Here is a 21,445-nt window from a genome sequence, read left to right as displayed (position 1 = left end):
CAACAATATTTCATTTAATAAACAGATCACACGCAACCAAATGCACACATCTCATCAATTTAAACAACATAAAGCGGTTTCATACACTATTTTCCCCAGAAAACTTAACTTCATACAGTTTTTAACGTTGGAACACGGGTGCAAAAGTTCGTCTGCTATTCCTATTTGACGAAAGAACATTATCCTAACCGATACCAAAACATATACAGAACACACAATATCTGCCTTTGCCGCCACAGCAGAATAACAGCATATCTGTGTACTTGATTTTAGTCCAAAATAGGAAAACTGACAAGAAGTGTTAACAGAATGGAAGGATTTGCACGGAACTATACAACCGCGCATTAATCGATCGCCTGCGCAGGTTGACTGGTTGAGTGAATAGGATTCGATCAAACTTTCGCAAAAAACCTCCTCTTTTCTTTGAATAACTGAAGAAAGGAGGAATAAAGAGGTTACACACCTCGTCTCAGTGATTATCAAAAATAATGGTCTCAGTTCGCGGTCATGAAAAAGCTCGCTAAAGCTCGCATTTTTCATGATCCGCTAACTTCGACCATTATTTTTGATAATCACTGAGACTCGGCATGTAACCTCTACATACTTGACACAGGCAAGTACTCTTTTTTTTTTTCAATCACCACTAGAAGTCCCTGGGCAGCATTTTGCTCTGAAAACTGAATCTCACATACGACAGGTGGATCTTTTATTTTAAAAATGTGCCAAATTGCATATCTCCAGGGCCTTAAGACTAAGAGTAGATATTGGGAAGGCCAGTTCAAGAAGGTGTGGGTGGATCAACACATAATTTGCTGGTATACTGGGAACCGTCCCAGAGATAAATAATGTTATATATTATTTGTGGCATAAACTAATAAAGTTAGTCTCTCTCTCTCTCTCTCTCTCTCTCTCTCTCTCTCTCTCTCTCTCTCTCTCTCTCTCTCTCTCTCTCTCTCTCTCTCTCTCACACACACACATACACACACATACTGATGTCATCTGACTTACTTGGTATCACAAAAGGTGCTGCCTTGCCGGTTTTTGCTGAAAAATAACTCCGAGACAATTAGATTCAATGAATACAATGATACAAGTAACCGGCAAGTCATAAATCCAAGAAGGTGTGGGGACCGACACAAAATAGGCTGGTTGTGGGGTCCGTCACAGAGAAATTAGGTCGAAAGTGGGGTCCGACACAGAAAGTGGGGACCGACACAATGAATTATGGGAACCGTCACGCCTACGTCACAAAAGTGTGTGGGGACCGAACACAGCCAATTTCACTGACTACTTTTGTTGTTTTTATTATTACGGCTGTTTGGATGGCCCTACAATCTTGAAACTTGGGCTGTCTGCTACAGACATGTTGAACTTTTTGCTGGACCAACGACAGTTCCAAGCAGGCATTTTTTGGTAGGATATTTCTTGCCGATGCTACGAATTATGCAGTTTTGCAGTAAAGTGGAAGGCATTCTACCTAATAACGGCTAAAATATCAAAAACCTTCAATCCAACAGCACCTAGGCATGTAGTGTAAACACTCACAGATCTAACAAGACCATTCTCAGAGAGCAACATTGCGTAATACTACCATAAATGGATGTTTTGTCCGCGAATTTTGGCGTGTGGGAACCGAGTGGGAACCGAACACAAAGGGTCAGGGCACCGGACACAAAGCGTAGGGGAACCGTCACAGTGTCACCGGTGTGATTTTCGCGTTACCTTAATGGGCGAGGGCCGGATGAAAAAAAGCATGTTTACATTGCTTATTCTGTTACCCTCGAAAAATGAAATTCAATTCAATTCTCTCTCTCTCTCTCTCTCTCTCTCTCTCTCTCTCTCTCTCTCTCTCTCTCTCTCTCTCTCTCTCTCTCTCTCTCTCTCTCTCTCTCTCTCTCTCTCTCTCTCTCTTGTTTATGTATATATTATATATAATTTTCAAGCATTGCTAAAGAATCCTAATGCATCTTAAAATGTCTTATTGGTTGCTTGACATGTTAATTATGGTAAATATGTCATTTGTACTATAGTTAAACTTATCTTTTATTTCTTCTTGTTTGTTACCCCTCAATGGGCGAGGGCCGGATGAAAACAAGCATGTATACATTGCTTATTCTGTCACCCTCGTAAAATAAATGTCAATTCAATTCAATTCTCTCTCTCTCTCTCTCTCTCTCTCTCTCTCTCTCTCTCTCTCTCTCTCTCTCTCTCTCTCTCTCTCTCTCTCTCTCTCTCTCTCTCTCGTATTCAATGCGGTCTACTACAGAATGCAGCTTGCAGAATACGCTCTCTCTGTTAGTCCTTCCACATGAAATACCACAAGAGCTTTATACTTATAAGCTTAGTGCAGATAAACAGAAAGAACAAAAAGTGGCTCCATGTTTTTACAAAGCATAACTGTATCAGCTACACAGTCGCAGCCACTAAAATAAGTGTTACAACATATCTCTACTGTTCACAAGTTGAATACTATATGGCTACAAGAAATATGTAATAAAAATATTTACATGTAACGGAGTCAACAAATAAGAATTTAATTGTGTCTTGGGGAGGTACAAGTAAATTGAGGTGTGTGTGTGTGTGTGTGTGTGTGTGTGTGTGTGTGTGTGTGTGTGTGTGTGTGTGTGTGTGTGAGTGTGTGTGAGTGTGTGTGTGTGTGTGTGTGTGTGTGTGTGTGTGTGTGTGTGTGTGTGTGTGTGTGATAAAGTGAAAGAAGCACATCAATATACTCGTGCTATCACACGCACGTTGCCAACCTATACATTTGGATACAGCTCCACATTCACGACAAAGCTTAATTGACGTAATGTGTAACTTAATTTGCATACAAGACAATACAGCACAGTCAATTGTTAACCTATAGTCATTACAATCAGCCGATAAGAGATCATGTTGAATATCACCTACGATTTGCTAAATTAACTCTTAGAATGACAAATCATAGGTAAATAAAAGCGGTTGTAAAATTATGACCGAGACTATTGTGTATATGGCAGCAGTAGAGTGAAATGTATTCGCTTACAATTTAGCAACCATGCGCAAATCAAAGCCAAGAAAAAACAAGTCGCGTAAGGCGAAATTACAACATTTAGTCAAGCTGTCGAACTCACAGAATGAAACTGAACGCAATGCAATTTTTCAGCAAGACCGTATACTCGTAGCATCGTCAGTCCACCGCTCGTGGCAAAGGCAGTGAAATTGACAAGAAGAGCGGGGTAGTAGTTGCGCTGAGAAGGAAAGCACGCTTTTCTGTACCTCTCTTCGTTTTAACTTTCTGAGCGTGTTTTTAATCCAAACATATCATATCTATATGTTTTTGGAATCAGGAACCGACAAGGAATAAGATAAAATTGTTTTTAAATCGATTTCGAAAATTTAATTTTGATCATAATTTTTATATTTTTAATTTTCAGAGCTTGTTTTTAATCCAAATATAACATATTTATATGTTTTTGGAATCAGAAAATGACGAAGAATAAGATGAAATTGTTTTTGGATCGTTTAATAAAAAAAATAATTTTCATTACAAGTTTCAGATTGTTAATGACCAAACTCACTCATTAGTTTTTAAGCCTCCAAGCTGAAATGCAATACCAAAGTCCGGCCTTTGTCGAAGATTGCTTGGCCAAAATTTCAATCAATTTGATTGAAAAATGAGGGTGTGACAGTGCCGCCTTAACTTTTACAAAAGCCGGATATGACGTCTTCAAAGGTATTTATCGAAAAAAAGAAAAACACGTCCGGGGATATCATTCCCAGGAACTCTCATGTCAAATTTCATAAAGATCGGTCCAGTAGTTTGGTCTGAATCGCTCTACACACACACACGCACAGACACACAGACACACAGACACTGACGCACACACACACACACACACGCACACACACACGCACATATACACCACGACCCTCGTCTCGATTCCCCCTCTATGTTAAAACATTTAGTCAAAACTTGACTAAATGTAAAAAAGCTATGAGCATAACAATGAATACACAACAGCTGTTTTGATTTAAATTCAATTTCCTTCCCGTGTAAACCATCACCGATCGGATCAAATGAAACAAGGTAGATCTGTCCACAGATATACAAGAGCATCATTCCGTTTGGATGCATTCCACATAACGACAACCTGGCCAATCTGGATGATAAAAGATCTCACTCCACGATGCGAACGACTGTGCTAAACCTAGAAGACACAGACACTCAACGCTGACTGGAAACGATGAATATTGTGTATTGTTTTAAATGTCTCGCAAAGCTGTACCCTTTACCCCAACCAACCCATTTTGAAATGAACCTTCGTGTTTATTCAATAAAATGTCAAAGCGTCAAAGCGTCAAAGCGACAACCTGGCCACCTCGTGCGGAGAGCAGAACTTTTTTGCTGTGGAAACCACTTGGGAATCTGAGCAGCTCTCACGTGCTCTTTTGATTTCCTTCACGTGTTGTGAGAGCTGACTATATCAAATCTTCGCAGCTATTGCGAGATATCCACGCGTCCCACATGCTTTGCTATGCTTCGAAGGTCGCGATAGCTTGCAAGAGATTGGAATACCGAGAAAATGTATTAATTTCGAATGCACTAAATCCAATACACAGGGAAAGTCCAAGTGTTCACAAAAAGCAGCCAAGTCAGTGCGTCCCGGGACCCTCGCTTGTTTTAGAGGGTCCATGGACCCCCACTGCAGAATTTTTAGAGGGTCCCAAGGTTCCAAAAGCCAACAAGTCCCAGTGTACTTATAAAACATTGTGGTCACGTATTGTGTAATGTGAAGTGTCGATTGCAGTCTGAAAATGGTATCTACGGTACGCACGATAAATTTAGTGCGTCCTAGGGCCCGCTCTTTTAAAATCTAATGCGTCCAGGGACCCCCTCCATATTTTTCTAGTACATGTACGTGTTTTTGGCTTCTAAAGCGTATAGGACGCAGCGACGCGCGCTAGTGGGAGCTCTGCAAGCAGTTGATGTTTCTTGTGTGCACGCAAGTAAAACCCAGGACAGATCTTCGCTTGTCAACACTTCGTATACACAGGAAGGAAACTTTAAAGCAGGCTGTAAATGATAACATAAATTTACACAAAATCAAAGCAGCACGAAGTCTTATATCTTCAGTCCTGTCTCGCCAAGCAGTATAAGCCATAACTATATATAATTATGATATCAAACAAGTTGCCTAATTGATTTTCAACCATTAACTCACATGAAGCATTCTCCGGATCAACTTACAAACGGATCTTTCAAAACAGTAACAAATCGCTGTGTGCCTAGTCTCTCAAGACATTGCAACACATGCAGCTCTTTATGAGCGGAACCAAGTCTACACAATCACACGAGTTTCAAAACCAGCATCAGCCGATCTTGCAAGGTACGATTAGGAGTTGATAAAAGTAGTTTGTCCCCGTAAGATCTACTAATGTCACATACCAAAAGCACAATCAACTACAACCTTTCTAACAACAGTTCCGTAAGCAGCAAGACCAAAATTAAAACATTGATCTCAAAATGTAGACCAGCGGATTACAACAGCCCAAGGGACACGATCAATGCAAAGGAAGACAAGAGTCTCAGCAGAGTTAATGCCCCTGACAGCAGTGGAGGAGAGAAGCGGATGCTGCGTAAGTGGTGGAGTGCTTCCCCCTTGCGGAGAGTTCTTCATCAACAACGACCTGAAATGATAGCGAAAAAAAACCCCATGCATATAGGTATGCTTGATGGACATGCAACCATTACGTGCTTTGCAAATGACCACTACAAAGATCACATGGTCACCTTTCAGGTAAATGTTCGTTATGTCTATAATTAAACTTTCATAAAACTAACCTGTCTTGTTTTGTTTTACCGCGCGAAACCAGAATACTAAAGTTGACTACATTGAACTTTAAAGGCAGATGTTAAAAAATAGCATCGACATCAGTTAGTCATTCACTGGGAGGAGGAGGGTAGGGGTGAGGGTGGGGGCACATATAATCGCTACCAGCATAATCCTAAATTCTGTCTTTCTGACAAAGCGATACCTCTGTGTTACTTCTCGTGATAATAAAACAATCTTACTATGGAGTAAATCGACCACATGGGCAATGCAGATGTGATGGATGGATGCACTGAGTTGAAGTTTGCAGCCTGATAAGTATAACATGACAGGAAGGTAGGGGGCTCGAAGACTTGGGGATTTGGGGATAATGCACTTAAGAACGTGAGAAGATGAGAGAGAGAGAGAGAGAGAGAGAGAGAGAGAGAGAGAGAGAGAGAGAGAGAGAGAGAGAGAGAGAGAGAGAGAGAGAAAGAAAGAGAGAGAGAGAGACAGACAGACAGACAGACAGACAGAGAGAGAGACAGAGAGACAGAGAGACAGACAGACAGACAGACAGACAGAAAATCTGAGACAGACTGAGAGGGACAGAGAGGCAGAGAGAAAGAGAGAATAATACGATTAAGAAGAAGCAGTAGCAGAAGAGAAGGAGAAGAAACACTTCCATAATAGTTCTTTACATAGTGTTGACAAGTCATACAAAGTCAAATGTGCCTACCCCAGATAGGCCGACGAATGCCCACTCAGACATTGGAGATAGAAACATGAACGAAGATGTGACTCTGTGTGTAGCGGTCTCCGTAGATGTCAAACAACGGGAAGTGCCGGTAGCCTGAAAATAAAGATCATAATAACATTATGCGGTGTAACAACAGACAACCAATCGACACGCTCGTTTAGTCTCTGTCTTTCTGTCTGTCTGTCTGCCTCTCTCTGTCTGTCTGTCTGTCTCTCTGTGTCTCTGTCTCTCTCTGTCTCCCTGTCTGTCTGTCTGTCTGTCTGTCTGTCTCTCTCTCTCTCTCTCTCTCTCTCTCTCTCTCTCTCTCTCTCTCTCTCTCTCTCTCTCTCTCTTTCTCTCTCTCTGCGACCCCTTTAAACTTTGTGATTCCTCAGTTTGTGACATAGGCAGAAGGCCTAGCTCAATTAAACCTCCGTTCGTTCGTTCCCCTATCCCTTTCTCTCATCACTTCCCACACCCCCCCCCCCCTCTCCCCCCCCCCCCCCTCGCCTCGACTTTCCCTCTGACTCACCTTCCTGCATGCTACTGAAGGGCAGGGAGTAGTAGCCGATGAAGTCGTCATAGCCACGGTCCTCATCCTTGACCACGAAGCGGACGATGGCCAACTCTGGCACACGCACCGTGAACACGCAGTTCTCGTACCACCGTGGGTTGAACCCTGTAACAGTCAGCCAGATTGACCTATAGGACTAGTCGACTAGGAATCTCCTACTTGGTCTTCTCGCAGAGACAATCGACATAGTCGTCGTCATCATCATCATCATCATCATCATCGTCGTCGTCGTCGTCGTCATCGTCGTCGTCGTCGTCGTCGTCGTCATCATCGTCTACATCGTCTACATCTCGATTATGACGAGCAGCATCTTCAGAAGCAGCAGTATAATTTTACGTCAACAATCATGTTTGTTCTTGTCGCGTCGGTATTCGTCGGTTTCATCAGTTTTATTATATTACATAAAGAACACAATCATCCATGTCACGGTCTGATATTGTCGTGATTTTCATCACCCTCTCCCTCAATAACAGCAGTAGCATCAAATGCACGCGACTTCATTCGTCACCTGACTAGCTTTGGCCTTAACAGTGATCACTTGACTGAGACGCATTTCCTGTTCAGTTCGACAAGTTTGAACAGCCGAAAGCGTTCATCATCCTCATCCCCATCGTCGTTCTTATCATCAATATCATCATCCCCATCGTCCAAACCAAAGATAATATTATCACTGCTCGGTCCAGGAACCCACGTAATGCGGTTCAAGGGACACAACATATTGATATTCTGGAAGCACCATTGACATGACGAGTTGTCCCCCTTGCTTTACCACATTCGAGGAGCACTGTGACAGTCTAAACTACAGGCTAGGACACACGCTAGGTGTGCATCATAAACACAGGACAGGAGAGGTTCCCCAGCCCCCATGCACCCCGTGTCAAAATCCTAAAGGCTGTTAATTAATTGTTTAGACAATAATCAGTAGCATGGTGAATTGTTGAAATACTGAGGTATGGGGTGACTCACCGTTGTTCTTGATGACCTTGGTGCGGTACTCGGCGTTGTCGTTAGGCGCCCCGTGAACCTCCACCTTGATGAAGGGGTCGATCACCTCGCCCTTCTTGGAGTCCTTGGGCTTGGGGATCTGGCTGCCGCTGATGATCTGCACGGTGCACGGAACACACGGTGTAAGTGTGTGTTTGTGAGTGTTTGTGCTAGTTTGTACTGTGGAACAGCCCGAACATCCTTCGAGACTTCCCTCAATTTGCCTTTGCTTTTTGAGATCTCCTTAAAGTTTCTGTAGTTTGCCTTTCTTTTCAAACTCCCCTACCATCTTATTAGACCTCGTAAATTGAACGCATGTACACAGATACAGAAACACAGGCATGTGCGTGTGTCCGTCCTCCTCCCGAACAGACATACAGACAGACATACAGACAGACATACAGACAGACATACAGACAGACATACAGACAGACATACAGACAGACATACAGACAGACATACAGACAGACATACAGACAGACAGATACGCACGGACAAACACGGTTACAGACAAACTCTCTTTCTCTCTCTCTCTCTCTCTCTCTCTCTCTCTCTCTCTCTCTCTCTCTCTCTCTCTCTCTTTATCACACACATACACACACATACATACACACACACAAACACACACACACACAAACGCACACACACACACAAAACACACACACACACACACAAAACACATACACACACACACACACACACACACACACACACACACACACACACACACACACACACGGACAAACACCGTTACACACAAACACTCTCTCTCTCATTCTCACACACACACACACACACACACACACACACACACACACACACACACACACACACACACACACACGCACGCACGAGCACATACACACACACACACACACGCACACACACACACACACAAACACACACGCACGCACGAGCACATACACACACACACGCGCGCGCACACACACACACATACACTCACCCCCCCCCCCCCCCCCCACACACACACACACTCACCGTGAGTTTCATCATCTTTGTGAGGTTTCTGGACACAGTGCCATTCACGATGCCGAACATCTCCTCTGCCAGCAGGAAGTTAGGTTTCAGCACGTAGCCACATCCCCCGTTGTCACGGAAACGACCGTGGTTCAGCTGCATGGCCTCCCCTCCCGTCTGGTAGTTCAAGGCCACTGCAGAAAGACACAGGACGTTTGAAGGTCATTGAAGCTAGGTTATCATTGAAAAGCAAAACAGTCAAAGCTCATTTGGAGAAAACGGTAACTTCTTCATCTTCGTTCATGAGCTGAAACTGGGTAACTAATCCTTCTCTACTCCCCCCCCCCCTCCCATTTGCCCTTCCTTTCCCCCTCCCCCCTCTCCTCTCCCTACATCTCTTACTGACCGACTTGACAGCCGTGGTTCCACATGGGGGCGAGGTTGTGGTAAGAAGAGTCTGTACGGGTGCCGGCAGGATATGTCCTGACCAGCTTGCTGTGAGTAACCAATCTCTGTCTACCCACCCCCTCCCCCCACATCCCCCCACCCCCCACATCCCCCCACGCCCCCAACCTCTGCCCTGCCCTCCCCCCTCTCACTTGACAGCCGTGGTTCCACATGGGCACGGAGTTGTAGTTGGTCGAGTCTGTGCGGGTGCCGGCAGGGTAAGTCCTGATCAGCTTGCTGTGAGTAACCACTCTCTCTCTACCCCCTACCAACTCCCTGCCCACCCCTTCACTCCCTCTCGTACTAACCCACTTGACAGCCGTGGTTCCACATGGGCACAGGGTTGTAGTTGGACGAGTCTGTGCGGGTGCCGGCAGGGTAAGTCCTGATCAGCTTGCTGTGGGTAACCACGTTGAGTCCCATGGCGGATGTGCCCATCAGCTTCTCCACCTTATTCTCCCCCAGCGAGTACACCAGGAAATGCCCGCCTGAAACACACACGTGAGAAGGCTGACCTATTACCAGACATGGGTACATGAAAAAGTCTGAAATGACCTATGGTTCCAAAAATAATACACTCATTCTGAGGATGGAGCACAAAAACAGCTCTGTATTATGTCTTGGAGCTCGCAAACAAAGTCTGATTTCAGACAAAAGTCTAAAGTCTGAAGATTCTCATGCGTGTTTTATTTGAGCCCAAAGACGGCTTCGCGAGGGCTTCTCGAAGTTTTCTGACCGAAAATCAGTGCTAAAGCTTCCTGCAGTCAGCTTCGTGAAGTACGACGTATCTAAATCGACTTCGCTCAATTAATATGAATTTTTGCCCACGTCAAACAGAAAGCACATTACACACATAGTTACAAACATCCACAACACTTTTGCTCAGCATTACTGATAGCCTGGTCTTCACGGAGCAAAGCCACACACAAAGACAGAGAGCACACAAAACACATAGTTACAAACATCCACAACACTTTTGCTCAGCATTACTGATAGCCTGGTCTTCACGGAGCAAAGCCACACACAAAGACAGAGAGCACACAAAACACATAGTTACGAACATCCACAACACTTTTGCTCAGCATTACTGATAGCCTGGTCTTCACGGAGCAAAGCCACACACAAAGACTGAGAGCACACAAAACACATAGTTACGAACATCCACAACACTTTTGCTCAGCATTACTGATAGCCTGGTCTTCACGGAGCAAAGCCACACACAAAGACAGAGAGCACACAAAACACATAGTTACGAACATCCACAACACTTTTGCTCAGCATTACTGATAGCCTGGTCTTCACGGAGCAAAGCCACACACAAAGACAGAGAGCACACAAAACACATAGTTGCGAACATCCACAGAGCTCAGGAGCATTACAGATCGACTGGTCGGAAGTCACACAGTCAACGCCTCACAAAAGTCGGGATGGGGGGTGGGTGGGGGGGTGTCAGAGAGCACAACATACCGAGACTGGCGGCCTGTTCAGGATCCTTGAAGTGAACACTCTTCATGGTGGTCATATTGGACAGGGCGGGGCTCAGCTTGATCTTCTTGTGGCCACCGTGAGACTTGACCACGTGGGGGGTAGGGGTAACGGCGTCGTTGTTGTTGCTGCTGTCGTTGTTGTTGAGGCTGTTGTTGTTGTTACTGGGGACGCCGGACTCGGCGGCTTCATCTTCATCGCTGACTAAGGCTTCGTCCGCGGCTTCTGCGGCATAGGGCAGTTTCTTGCCCTGTTGACGTCATACAGACACACCGCACTACACGTCACAACAGCCTGTTACGTCACAATATGTATTACGTCACACAGAGAAAGTCAGACATGTTGATGGATTTGTTAAAGACCATTCACAAACGGCCACAGAGAGGGGTGCATGTGTGTGAGTAAGACGTAAACATGTTCACAACTAAAACTACAGAGATGGTTTGAGGACAAGTACAATAACTTTACAACAGATCTTGCTTGCCCCCAATAAACATGCCAGAACTGGGCCACTGCTGGCTTTTTGCTGGCAAGTTTGGTAAAGCTGGCCATAAAAAAACCAACACTGGGCCAATTATGGTTTGCCAACAAAGGCCCAGTTATGGCTTGCCATCACTGGCCCATCTCTGGCATTCCAGTAATATTGTCGGCCAGTAAAATGCCTTAATTGGCCCACTGTTGGCACGCCATTGGTGGCCCAGTGCTTGTTTGCCAGCATTGGGCCATAGGTGGCGATTTGCTGGCAATTATAGGTGGGTTTTTGCTGGCACGCCAGCAGTGGGCCAATGCTGGATAATTGCTGGCAAGAAGATCTGCGACAGCACAGCGGTATGACTTTCTCACTTGGAGTGACGTAATGTACAAACAAATGTCGAAATATCTTGACGTCACTCGTGATGATGACGCATTGTCAACTAAATCCGGCCCGCGGTGGTTCTGCAGATGTCCGGTTATTTGTTTTGCATTCAACTTCAAGGAATTTCCAAAGCACCTTCTTCGATTTCAGTACGCGTCCGATCTCCTCCGGCTAGAAGCAAGCGTGGTGAGTTTCACAAACAGTTGTGTGAGAAGGTCGTCGCAACGGCGTTAGATCTAGTAGGCCTATCTTCTTGTTCTTTTCCTCCGTTGTCGGTCTTTTTTTCAACTTTCTTCTGCTGGACGTTTGAGTCAGTTCGCAAAATATAATAGACTTTAAGAAGTCGTCCTCTCTGTAAGAAAGAATCTGCGCGCGCACGCGCGCGTGTGTGTGTGTGTGTGTGTGTGTGTGTGTGTGTGTGTGTGTGTGTGTGTGTGCGCCCGCGCGCGCGGTTGTGTGTGTGTGTGTGCGCCCGCGCGCGCGGTTGTGTGTGTGTGTGTGTGTGTGTGTGTGTGTGTGTGTGTGTGTGTGTGTGTGTGTGTGTGTGTGTGCCTTTTTCCTTTCTTTGTGTGATTGAGTTTGTTTTGTCTCTGTCAAAAGAAAAGCACCATAGGCATTACCATAAGCTTACTTGTAACCAAACAAATTGCATCTTGTGAATGTTGACATTGAGTATGTGTCTATTCACTCCAGGACAAAGATTTGTGCAAGTGTCTGACTGCCCAACTGGATAAGATGCAGCTCGCCTGGGTCTCAGTTCCTGAGAGAAACGCAAGAGAGCTGTCCGAGACAACGTAAGCTTCGCAAGTTAGATCAAAATACATATTCCTGTTGACCCCTTACTTCTGCTTGGCATTTTAGTCAGTTCAGAAAATATGATAGATTACAAGAAGTCGTCCTCTCTGTGAGAATGCCTCTGTGTGTGTATGTGTGTGTGTGTGTGTGTGTGTGTGTGTGTGTGTGTGTGTGTGTGTGTGTGTGCGTGTGTGTGTGTGTGTGTGTGTGTGTGAGCGCGCGCGCGTGCGTGCGTGCGTGTGCTGTTTGCTTGCATGCCTGCGTGTATGCTTGCGTTTGTTTGGTTGTTTGGTTGTGTGTGTGTGTGTGTGTGTGTGTGTGTGTGTGTGTGTGTGTGTGTGTGCGTGTGTGTGTGTGTGTGTGTGTGCGTGTGTGTGGGTGTGTGTGTGTGTGTGTGTGTGTGTGTGTGTGTGTGTGTGATATGGAATAATGAATTAAAACCAACAAAACTCGTTTGCTTTCATGTTTCAAGAGGTGAACGGCAGGAGGACTTGAGAGTTTCAATGGCTTACCGTAGGCTACGACGTCAGGACAAAGAAAAGAAGCGTTATCTCAACGTTGCGGATGCGAACAGAGAAATGACAGAATCAAGACAATCCTACGGAGGTTTACTGGGAAGTGAACAAGAAACATTCCTGCCTTTGGTCATCATGTCTCGAGTGTGAAATTTAGAACGCTGTACAAATAAAATAAAACAGTGAGCAACTGAAAACAAAGCGTACGTTTCTGTAATGTTTCGGTAATGAGTCGTTGCTGTTTGGAAGCTTTACATTTGTTTTGTTTTTAATATATATTACTGTATTGTTGTTGTGCCCGCTATAACTGCGTTGATGACGATATTCTGTCAAAACCACTGCCTTTACTTGCCAGATAAGTTACACGACAAATGTGATTAGCATTTCAATTGCATTTTACTGATGAATTTGATAATTACGCATATGCATATTGCTAATGTACAGCTTGACAGCATTGCCCTTTGCTTTATTTGCGCACGTCTTGCCGCCAGCATGGGTTGAAAAGTCCATTGATGTGCTGTGTTTTGTTATTGTTATTACATTCACAGTAAAAAATGACAAAACAAAGCATATTTATAGACTTCTAACAACCATCTATGGGCTAACAAGACTGTGCAGATCGAGTACATGAATAGAGCCGTCATTCTATCCGAATCAGTGGTATTGGTATATTTCCTGCAACTTATTGGCATTTTGCTGGCAATGGTAAAGACAGAAATATGGCATTTTGCCGGGCCACAACTGGCCCGGTAATTTCAGCAGGTAAAGGGCCATTAACGGAAAATATATGGAAAAAAGTTTTTTTTATATGGAACTAAAAACCTGCAAAATGCTGGCAAAATGCTGGCGAAATGCTGGCAAAATGCTGGGTTTTTGATGGCAAGCCATCAATAAGCCATCAAATAAATGATGGGTTTTTGCTGGCAAAATTCTGGCAAAATTCTGGCAAAATGATGGCAAGCCATCAAAAAGCCATCAAATAAATGATGGGTTTTTGCTGGCAAAATTCTGGCAAAATGATGGCAAAATGATGGCAAGCCATCAAAAAGCCATCAAATAAATGATGGGTTTTTGCTGGCAAATTGCTGGCAAAATGATGGCAAGCCATCAAAAAGCCAGCAAATAAATGATGGGTTTTTGCTGGCAAAGTGCTGGCTTGCCAGTGATGGCCCATCAATTTGCCAATGTGCATACGGGTAATATGCCAGCATTGGGCCATAAGTGGGCCTTTGATGGCAGTAGTTCTGGCAACTGGCATTGCCATCAAAACGCCAGCAATGGCCCACTTCTGGCATGTTTAATGGGCCGTGACGAATTAACACAAAAACGCATAAACTATGTTAACATGTATGTGGTGATGCAGTGGTGATGTCATTTGCGTAGAGTTGTATCATAATCAGCTATTTTTCATCCTACAAAACGCTTATTTTCTGTATTCGTTGTTCTCGTTATTACCAAAACACCTTATTCATGAAACTCTCATCAAACACAAATCAACACAGTCAGTGCACTGTTCTTGCCCAGGAGTCATAGCTATACGATTACAGGAGCTTGCATCAAAGTAGTATATTACCCATGTAACAGAAGGTCATGACGTAGGATACATCGATAAACCGGCGCGGTTGGCCTAGTGGTAAGGCGTCCGCCCCGTGATCGGGAGGTCGTGGGTTCGAACCCCGGCCGGGTCATACCTAAGACTTTAAAATTTGCAATCTAGTGGCTGCTCCGCCTGGCGTCTGGCATTATGGGGTTAGTGCTAGGATTGGTTGGTCCGGTGTCAGAATAATGTGACTGGGTGAGACATGAAGCCTGTGCTGCGACTTCTGTCTTGTGTGTGGCGCACGTAAAATGTCAAAGCAGCACCGCCCTGATATGGCCCTTCGTGGTCGGCTGGGCGTTAAGCAAACAAACAAACAAATAAAAGGATACATCGATCAACAGGCCCTGGCCAGGCACTTTGATACAAGCACCTGTGCAAATGATCTATGACCAAATTACAATTGAATACCTTGAGGACGATTTTACGCATGAGTTGTTCAGGTGAGGGGATGGCGGTGACCTCGTCAGGGGCCCAGATCATGTCCCCAAGGATGTCCTTCAGGTGTCTTGCCATCACCGACTGCTGCTCTATGCTGCAGTGGTTCTCTAGCGACAGTGTCACTGGGTACCTGCCCACAACAACATCTACGGTAATATGTGCCTGAACGGATTACGGTACGTGCGGTATATACATAAATACACTGGGTGATGAATTTCATTTTAAATTCAAATGTCCAAAATCCAGCGCTAACAGATTTAAATACATCCCACACACATATCTATCAGTACACTCTATGTTTTCTCTTTGCCATTTAATGTCTTTAAGTTTACAAATTGTAATTTGTAGCCGTGATCAAACTTATTTTTTGTTGTTTTAATCACGTAAGTTATCCTCCATGCCCCAAAAGGGGTTACATAATTAATTGAAAATTGAAACGTGAAACTTGGGAATGAAGGACGACGTAACTTGATACTTGTATATAGAACTACATTCAAGGTACTTGTAGTATTCAACCTAACTGCTTTATGTTAAAGGTGTCTAACGACAGTGTAACTATGTAGGCCCTACGTCCCTACACGTATCCACATCCACAGCAGCTCTATGCTAGTCTACAGTGGTTCTCAACGACGGGCGCGATGGCTTGGTGGTAAGACGCCGGCCTTCAAAGCGGAAGGTCGTGGGTTCGAATGCCGGTCGCACCTGGTGGGTTAAGGTGGAGATTTTTCCAATCTCCCAGGTCAACTTATGTGCAGACCTGCTCGTGCCTTATCCCCCTTCGAGTGTACACGCAAGCACAAGACCAAGTGCGCACGGACAAGATCCTGTAATCCATGTCAGAGTTCGGTGGGTTATAGAAACACGAAAATACCCAGCATGCTTCCTCCGAAAGCGGCGTATGGCTGCCTAAATGGCGGGATAAAAACGGTCATACACGTACAAATCCACTCGTGCTAAAAACATGAGTGAACATGGGAGTCTAAGCCCATGAACGAAGAAGAAGAAGAAGAAGTGGTTCTCAACAGACGATGTCACTGTCAGCAAAGTCAACTGTATGTCTGCTCATTAACACATGCTATTGACATACAAAGATAACTTGTTTGATGTTGCTTATGGAACACTTTACTTCAGTATTAAGATAATTAAGCATGAACATCTCGTGTAGTGGCAAAACAAAGCAAGGCCTCAAACAGTCAGCGCGAAGTGGCGAATCTCGTGTAGTGGCAAAACAAAGCAAGGCCTCAAACAGTCAGCGCGAAGTGGCGAATCTCGTGTAGTGGCAAAACAAAGCAAGGCCTCAAACAGTCAGCGCGAAGTGGCGAATCTCGTGTAATGGCAAAACAAAGCAAGGCCTCAAACAGTCAGCGCGAAGTGGCGAATCTCGTGTAGTGGCAAAACAAACCAAGGCCTCAAACAGTCAGCGCGAAGTGGCGAATCAAGCACGTTTTATGGGCACTACCTTTGAAAAGTTCAAGGATGCCTTTTCTTAGCCTTATAAAACGGCGCGATCGCCTCGCAAAACCGGTCAACTTATCAAGCCATGCCAAACGCACATCTTCATCTATAGCCACGATCTAAGGTGTTCCAGAGTACCACTTACGGGCTGGTTTTGAAGGCATACTCCTTGATGGCGTGCACGACGTCCTTGAACAGGATCTTGGAGGTCAGCGTGTGTCCGTGATAAATGACCGGCTCGTCGTCCGATCCGTCCCAGCAGTCCACTGAAAACGCAACCACACTTAGGTTAAAAGTGTACCCTCCTACCACTAAAGATTTTGCTAGGCTTTGACATGAGGTATTTCACCACCCTCCCAGTTGGAAACATGTTAAACCAAAAGAGACTGGCTTCATTCTGTGCAGAATGGGAATCGTTTGCAGAATGTCTATCAAAGCTATTTAACACCTATGTTAATCTGCTAAATCAATAACGCACAAAAAAGCTGTTCTGCACACAAAGTTGTCAGGCTATAAATTGTTGATATGTGTCTAAGTGAAATGATGCTCTTATTTAATGTAACAGTCAAGTTAGATATGTGGTGCACATGCTCCCTTACACGAGAAGAACGATCTATTTAAACGTTCATCTTCCTCTCTGCTAAATAAGGCACCGACATAGCCACACACACACAGAAACAAAACATTTTTCAGCAAACCAAACTAGAAGTATGCGAACAGTACTTAATAAGGTATGTACTTCTTTTCTTAGAAGTATTCTAAGAAACCACCCCCATGTGATCACAATCTAGGTGTTCAACAGCTGTTTTCTTAAGGTATAATTAAAATAAATTGTAGAATGATAGGAACTCAACGAAGTTTATGAGTCAAACTATGTAAACAATGCTGAAGTGACACGTCGTTTAAATCAATGTTCTGCATAGTGTTAGAGTGTTCGTATGTTTGATTGCTTGTTTATTTTTTTTATTTTTTTAATTGTTTTTTTCGTTTGTTTCTTTCTTTTGTTTCATTGTTTGTTAGCTTCATTCTGTCGTTTTCTTTGTTTCCTTTTTTGTTTCTTTCGTTCTTTGTTTGATTTCCGTTCTGCTCATTTCTATATTATGGACACTTTCATTCATGACGTACGCTCGACGCATCGGCATCCTTTGGTGAGAGCTGCTATGTACATCTCCACCTTGCTGGGGCCTTTCAGCTGGTCCTCCGCTAGGTATCTGTCGTCATAGAAACACAGGTATGTACACAGGGTTATACGTTTTTCAGTGTCAGAATGCATCAGTAGACAACAAGATCCACGAACATCGCGATCTTTGTGCCAAGGGGTCGGTAACCCGTCATGTCTTCTCTAGATTCTCTCTCCAATAACTTTAGTTCGTTAAAGATGTAATTCTTGGAGGGAGAATCTAAAGAAGACTTATGTGGATATAATTTAATTATAAAGGCAAAAAAACTAAATTGCCAAGAAATATTCTGATAAATTACGACAGTGATAAAAATCATATGCGTTGAAGTCAACTCAACTAAAATGACACGAGGCATACAGACGAACATGCCATGGGTTTTATAGGCTTAGAGGTGTAGGACCAAGAACAGTTTCGTGCCTGTAGGCTTTTGATAAGACATGTTAAGACATAACGTACTTCAAAAACCAAAGACAGCAAGCAAACAAACACAACGCATAAAGACAACAACAACAACAACAACAACAACAACAACGACAACAACACCACCATCACCACTACCCGCGACGACAACAACACTATGGGAAACCCACGTGTTGTGTGATGAAGCGACGAAGTAATGCGTGAAGGGTCTAGTCATGTCCTGATAGACCACGGCATGGGCAGGCTTGAACAGGAACTGTCTATCCGATTCCAGGAAGTTCTTGAAACCTAAAGACACCAGGGACATTTGGCTGTCATAGTTATATACCTAGTGCAGCATCAAAGGTACCTGTCAATAAGGGTTTGAAATGTATTTTGCTGTTCAGTGATTGATTCCTAGTTTGTGATTTTTGGGATATTGACATTTTTTTACAATTAGGCTAACTGTTTTCATATGCAGGAAAAATAACATTAATTCTTTTCAAAAAATCTTTGAATAGTGCTTCTAGAAAGACAGTCAAAGTTCGTCTGGCAAAGTACAGCAGCCCCTTTACAAATGAAATTTCGTGCACATGCATAAATAATAATAATAATAATAATAATAATAATAATAATAATAATAATAATAATAATTATTATAATAATAATAATAATAATAATAATATGGGATATTTATAGAGCGCTTGACGTTCTCTAAGCGCTTTACAATGAATTGGTGAGAGGTCAAGGCAGGTGAGGTAGCCGGCACGTTGAACATCTCTCATGCTGGGCATTTTTGTTTTTCTATAACCCACCGAACTCTGACATGGATTACAGGATCTTTTCCGTGCGCACTTGGTCTGGTGCTTGCGTGTACACACGAAGGGGGTTAAGTCACTAGCAGGTCTGCACATAAGTTGACCTGGGAGATCGGAAAAATCTCCACTTTTAATTACCCACCAGGCGGCAGCGACCGGGACTCGAACACATGACCTTCCGATTAGTAGGCCGACGTCTTACCACCACGCCATAAAAGAACAATGGAGATTATTTGTTGATTATCGTGAAACAGGCGGCTAACAATTTGTCTGTATTCTTGATCTTTCTCCTGCACTTTGAATTCAATATAAAGAAAATATGTACCCTTTCCTTATGAGAGCGTAAATAAGGGGTGGCTAGCTAATAATAATTATAGGAACATGCGAAATATATAGGACTGGTTGGCTGGTTATTGTTTTTAGAAGTCCCTTCAACCAATATTTGGCTTTCCCGGTGTAACACGACATTTTTACTCCACGAAAAATGTACTCCGGAGTAAAAATTTCGTACGAAATTCTTACTCCGAGCAAATTTTTCGTACGAGAAAAAAACTCCCCAAGGCACGAAAAAATTACTCCCTCCACGAAATTTTTACTCCCCATTTTTGTTTACTTCCAGTAAAAATCTCGTACGCAAAAATGGGATGCGGGCGAAGGGATAATGCCAATATGTGATCTCGCGCACACGAATGTCGCGCTACCCTCCCTCCACCCCTTCCACCACAAAGACTAACAGGGGACAAGGGAGTATAAATTTCGTACACCTGACATGGGAAGTTAAATTGCTCGTGTTAGGGTGAAGTAATTTATTCGTCTGGGGAGTAACATTTGTGTACGAAATGTTTACTCAGAACTCACCTGTCGTGGGGAGTAATTTTCTCGTGTTATGGGGGAGTGTTTTTTTCGTAAAGGGAGTAACATTTTCGCACACAATTTGTACACCGGAGTAAAAATCTCGTGGGAGTAATTTTCTCGTGTTACACCGGACCGAGGCAAATAATTATGTTTCCTTCAACACTTTACATGACATGTTTGAGACTTGTTACATTTAGGTGAAAAGAAGGTTCACCCTATACTAGGAACAAGCCCACTATAGGACCATGTCATGTAATAGGCCCCTCTATTACTTGGTTCATCTGATAGCAAATCCCCCAAGCTAGTCCCTAATAGTAGCGACCACCCTGTGGCACAGGAACCATCATCTCTGCGCTTGGTTTATCTTGGCGAGACCATTTGTGACCCTCCACCACGAAATGAGTCGCATGTCACCTCGCGCGGTTCTGCGCTAGGCTCAATATAAGTCCGGGGAGTGTCTGGTAACAGTGTGAGGGTCACCTTAGTCACAGGTTTATAACTCAAACAGTTTTCGCTCTTTTCTAAAACGGTTTTCACCACTGGATAGAGCATAAAAAACTCTTTAGGAAAATGTAAAAATATGAAAATCATGCAAAGGTGACATGCGACTCATTTCGTGGTGGAGGGTCACATTTCCGTGTGCACCTACCCGCCATGGTAAGCTGGTTGTTGGTTTTGCTGGTTCCTGCTGGCTCGCAGTGCTTGATCAGTCCCGAACAGTATTCATCGTCCACGTCATGCATCTGAAGTTATACAATTCGCACGTCATCATCACCATGACGTCACTAAATCTTAGCCTGCGACTGTCAGACAACTGGAGTGACATGATGGGTTTGTATAAGGCGACATCTGAAGTCATATTACACTTCACACGTCATCATCACCATCGTCGCCATGACGTCACGAAATCTTAACCTACGACTGTCAGATAACTGGAGTGACATATGACGGTGTTTGTAAAAGGAACGCTCTGAAGAAGCACAGCATCAGAATTATTATTATTATGGGGAGCTTATATAGCGCGAACCACAACTGTGCTCTCCGCGCTTTACATATTAATTTCTGCCGTTTGAAATGGAATTTTTTTACAGACAGACAGACAAACAGATATTTTTTACACACAATATATAACGCATTCACATCGACCAGCAAATTTCAAGTCTATATAGCGAACATTCACCTTTCACGGCCTATTATTCCAAGTCAAACGGGTATTTGGTGGACATTTTTATCTATGCCTATACAATTTTGCCAGGAAAGACCATTTTGTCAATCGTGGGATCTTTAACGTGCACACCCCAATGTAGTGTACACGAAGGGACCTCGGTTTTTCGTCTCATCCGAAAGACTAGCACCTGAACCCACCACCTAGGTTAGGAAAGGGGGGAGAAAATTGCGGCCCGACCCAGGGTCGAACACGCAACCTCTCGCTTCCGAGCGCAAGTGCGTTACCACTCGGCCACCCAGTCCCGTGGCTCATCATACTACCCGTGGTTTATTTTCTACTTGACATGATGGAGACATTTGATTCACCGCT

The 21,445-nt window shown here is 43.9% G+C and overlaps 1 protein-coding gene across 5 annotated transcripts in view; it reads right to left on the bottom strand.

The window, feature by feature from the left end:
* Nucleotides 1-1,803: 1,803 nt before the first annotated feature.
* LOC138971692 (1-phosphatidylinositol 4,5-bisphosphate phosphodiesterase delta-4-like) overlaps nt 1,804-21,445 on the bottom strand; it is a 70,389-nt gene continuing 50,747 nt past the window's right edge. For 3 of the 5 annotated variants that reach the window (XM_070344471.1, XM_070344467.1, XM_070344470.1), the window contains exons 8-19: nt 20,558-20,651; nt 18,427-18,544; nt 17,781-17,866; nt 16,801-16,921; nt 15,171-15,330; nt 10,979-11,246; nt 9,820-9,999; nt 9,086-9,258; nt 8,069-8,204; nt 7,061-7,207; nt 6,529-6,642; nt 1,804-5,667 (exon numbers count right to left, since the gene is read on the bottom strand). In XM_070344471.1, the coding sequence (XP_070200572.1) occupies nt 6,554-6,642; nt 7,061-7,207; nt 8,069-8,204; nt 9,086-9,258; nt 9,820-9,999; nt 10,979-11,246; nt 15,171-15,330; nt 16,801-16,921; nt 17,781-17,866; nt 18,427-18,544; nt 20,558-20,651 (1,572 nt within the window). In that variant the 3' untranslated portion in view covers nt 1,804-5,667; nt 6,529-6,553. Of the gene's footprint in view, nt 5,668-6,510; nt 6,643-7,060; nt 7,208-8,068; nt 8,205-9,085; nt 9,259-9,819; nt 10,000-10,978; nt 11,247-15,170; nt 15,331-16,800; nt 16,922-17,780; nt 17,867-18,426; nt 18,545-20,557; nt 20,652-21,445 lie in introns of all 5 variants that reach the window. The other 2 variants (XR_011457344.1, XM_070344469.1) reach the window with 2 other exon arrangements.

The sequence above is a fragment of the Littorina saxatilis genome, linkage group LG7, assembly GCF_037325665.1.
Source record: "Littorina saxatilis isolate snail1 linkage group LG7, US_GU_Lsax_2.0, whole genome shotgun sequence".
NCBI lineage: Eukaryota > Metazoa > Mollusca > Gastropoda > Littorinimorpha > Littorinidae > Littorina > Littorina saxatilis.
Note: the sequence above shows the minus strand (reverse complement) of the source record. Positions and strands in the feature narration are given on the sequence as shown.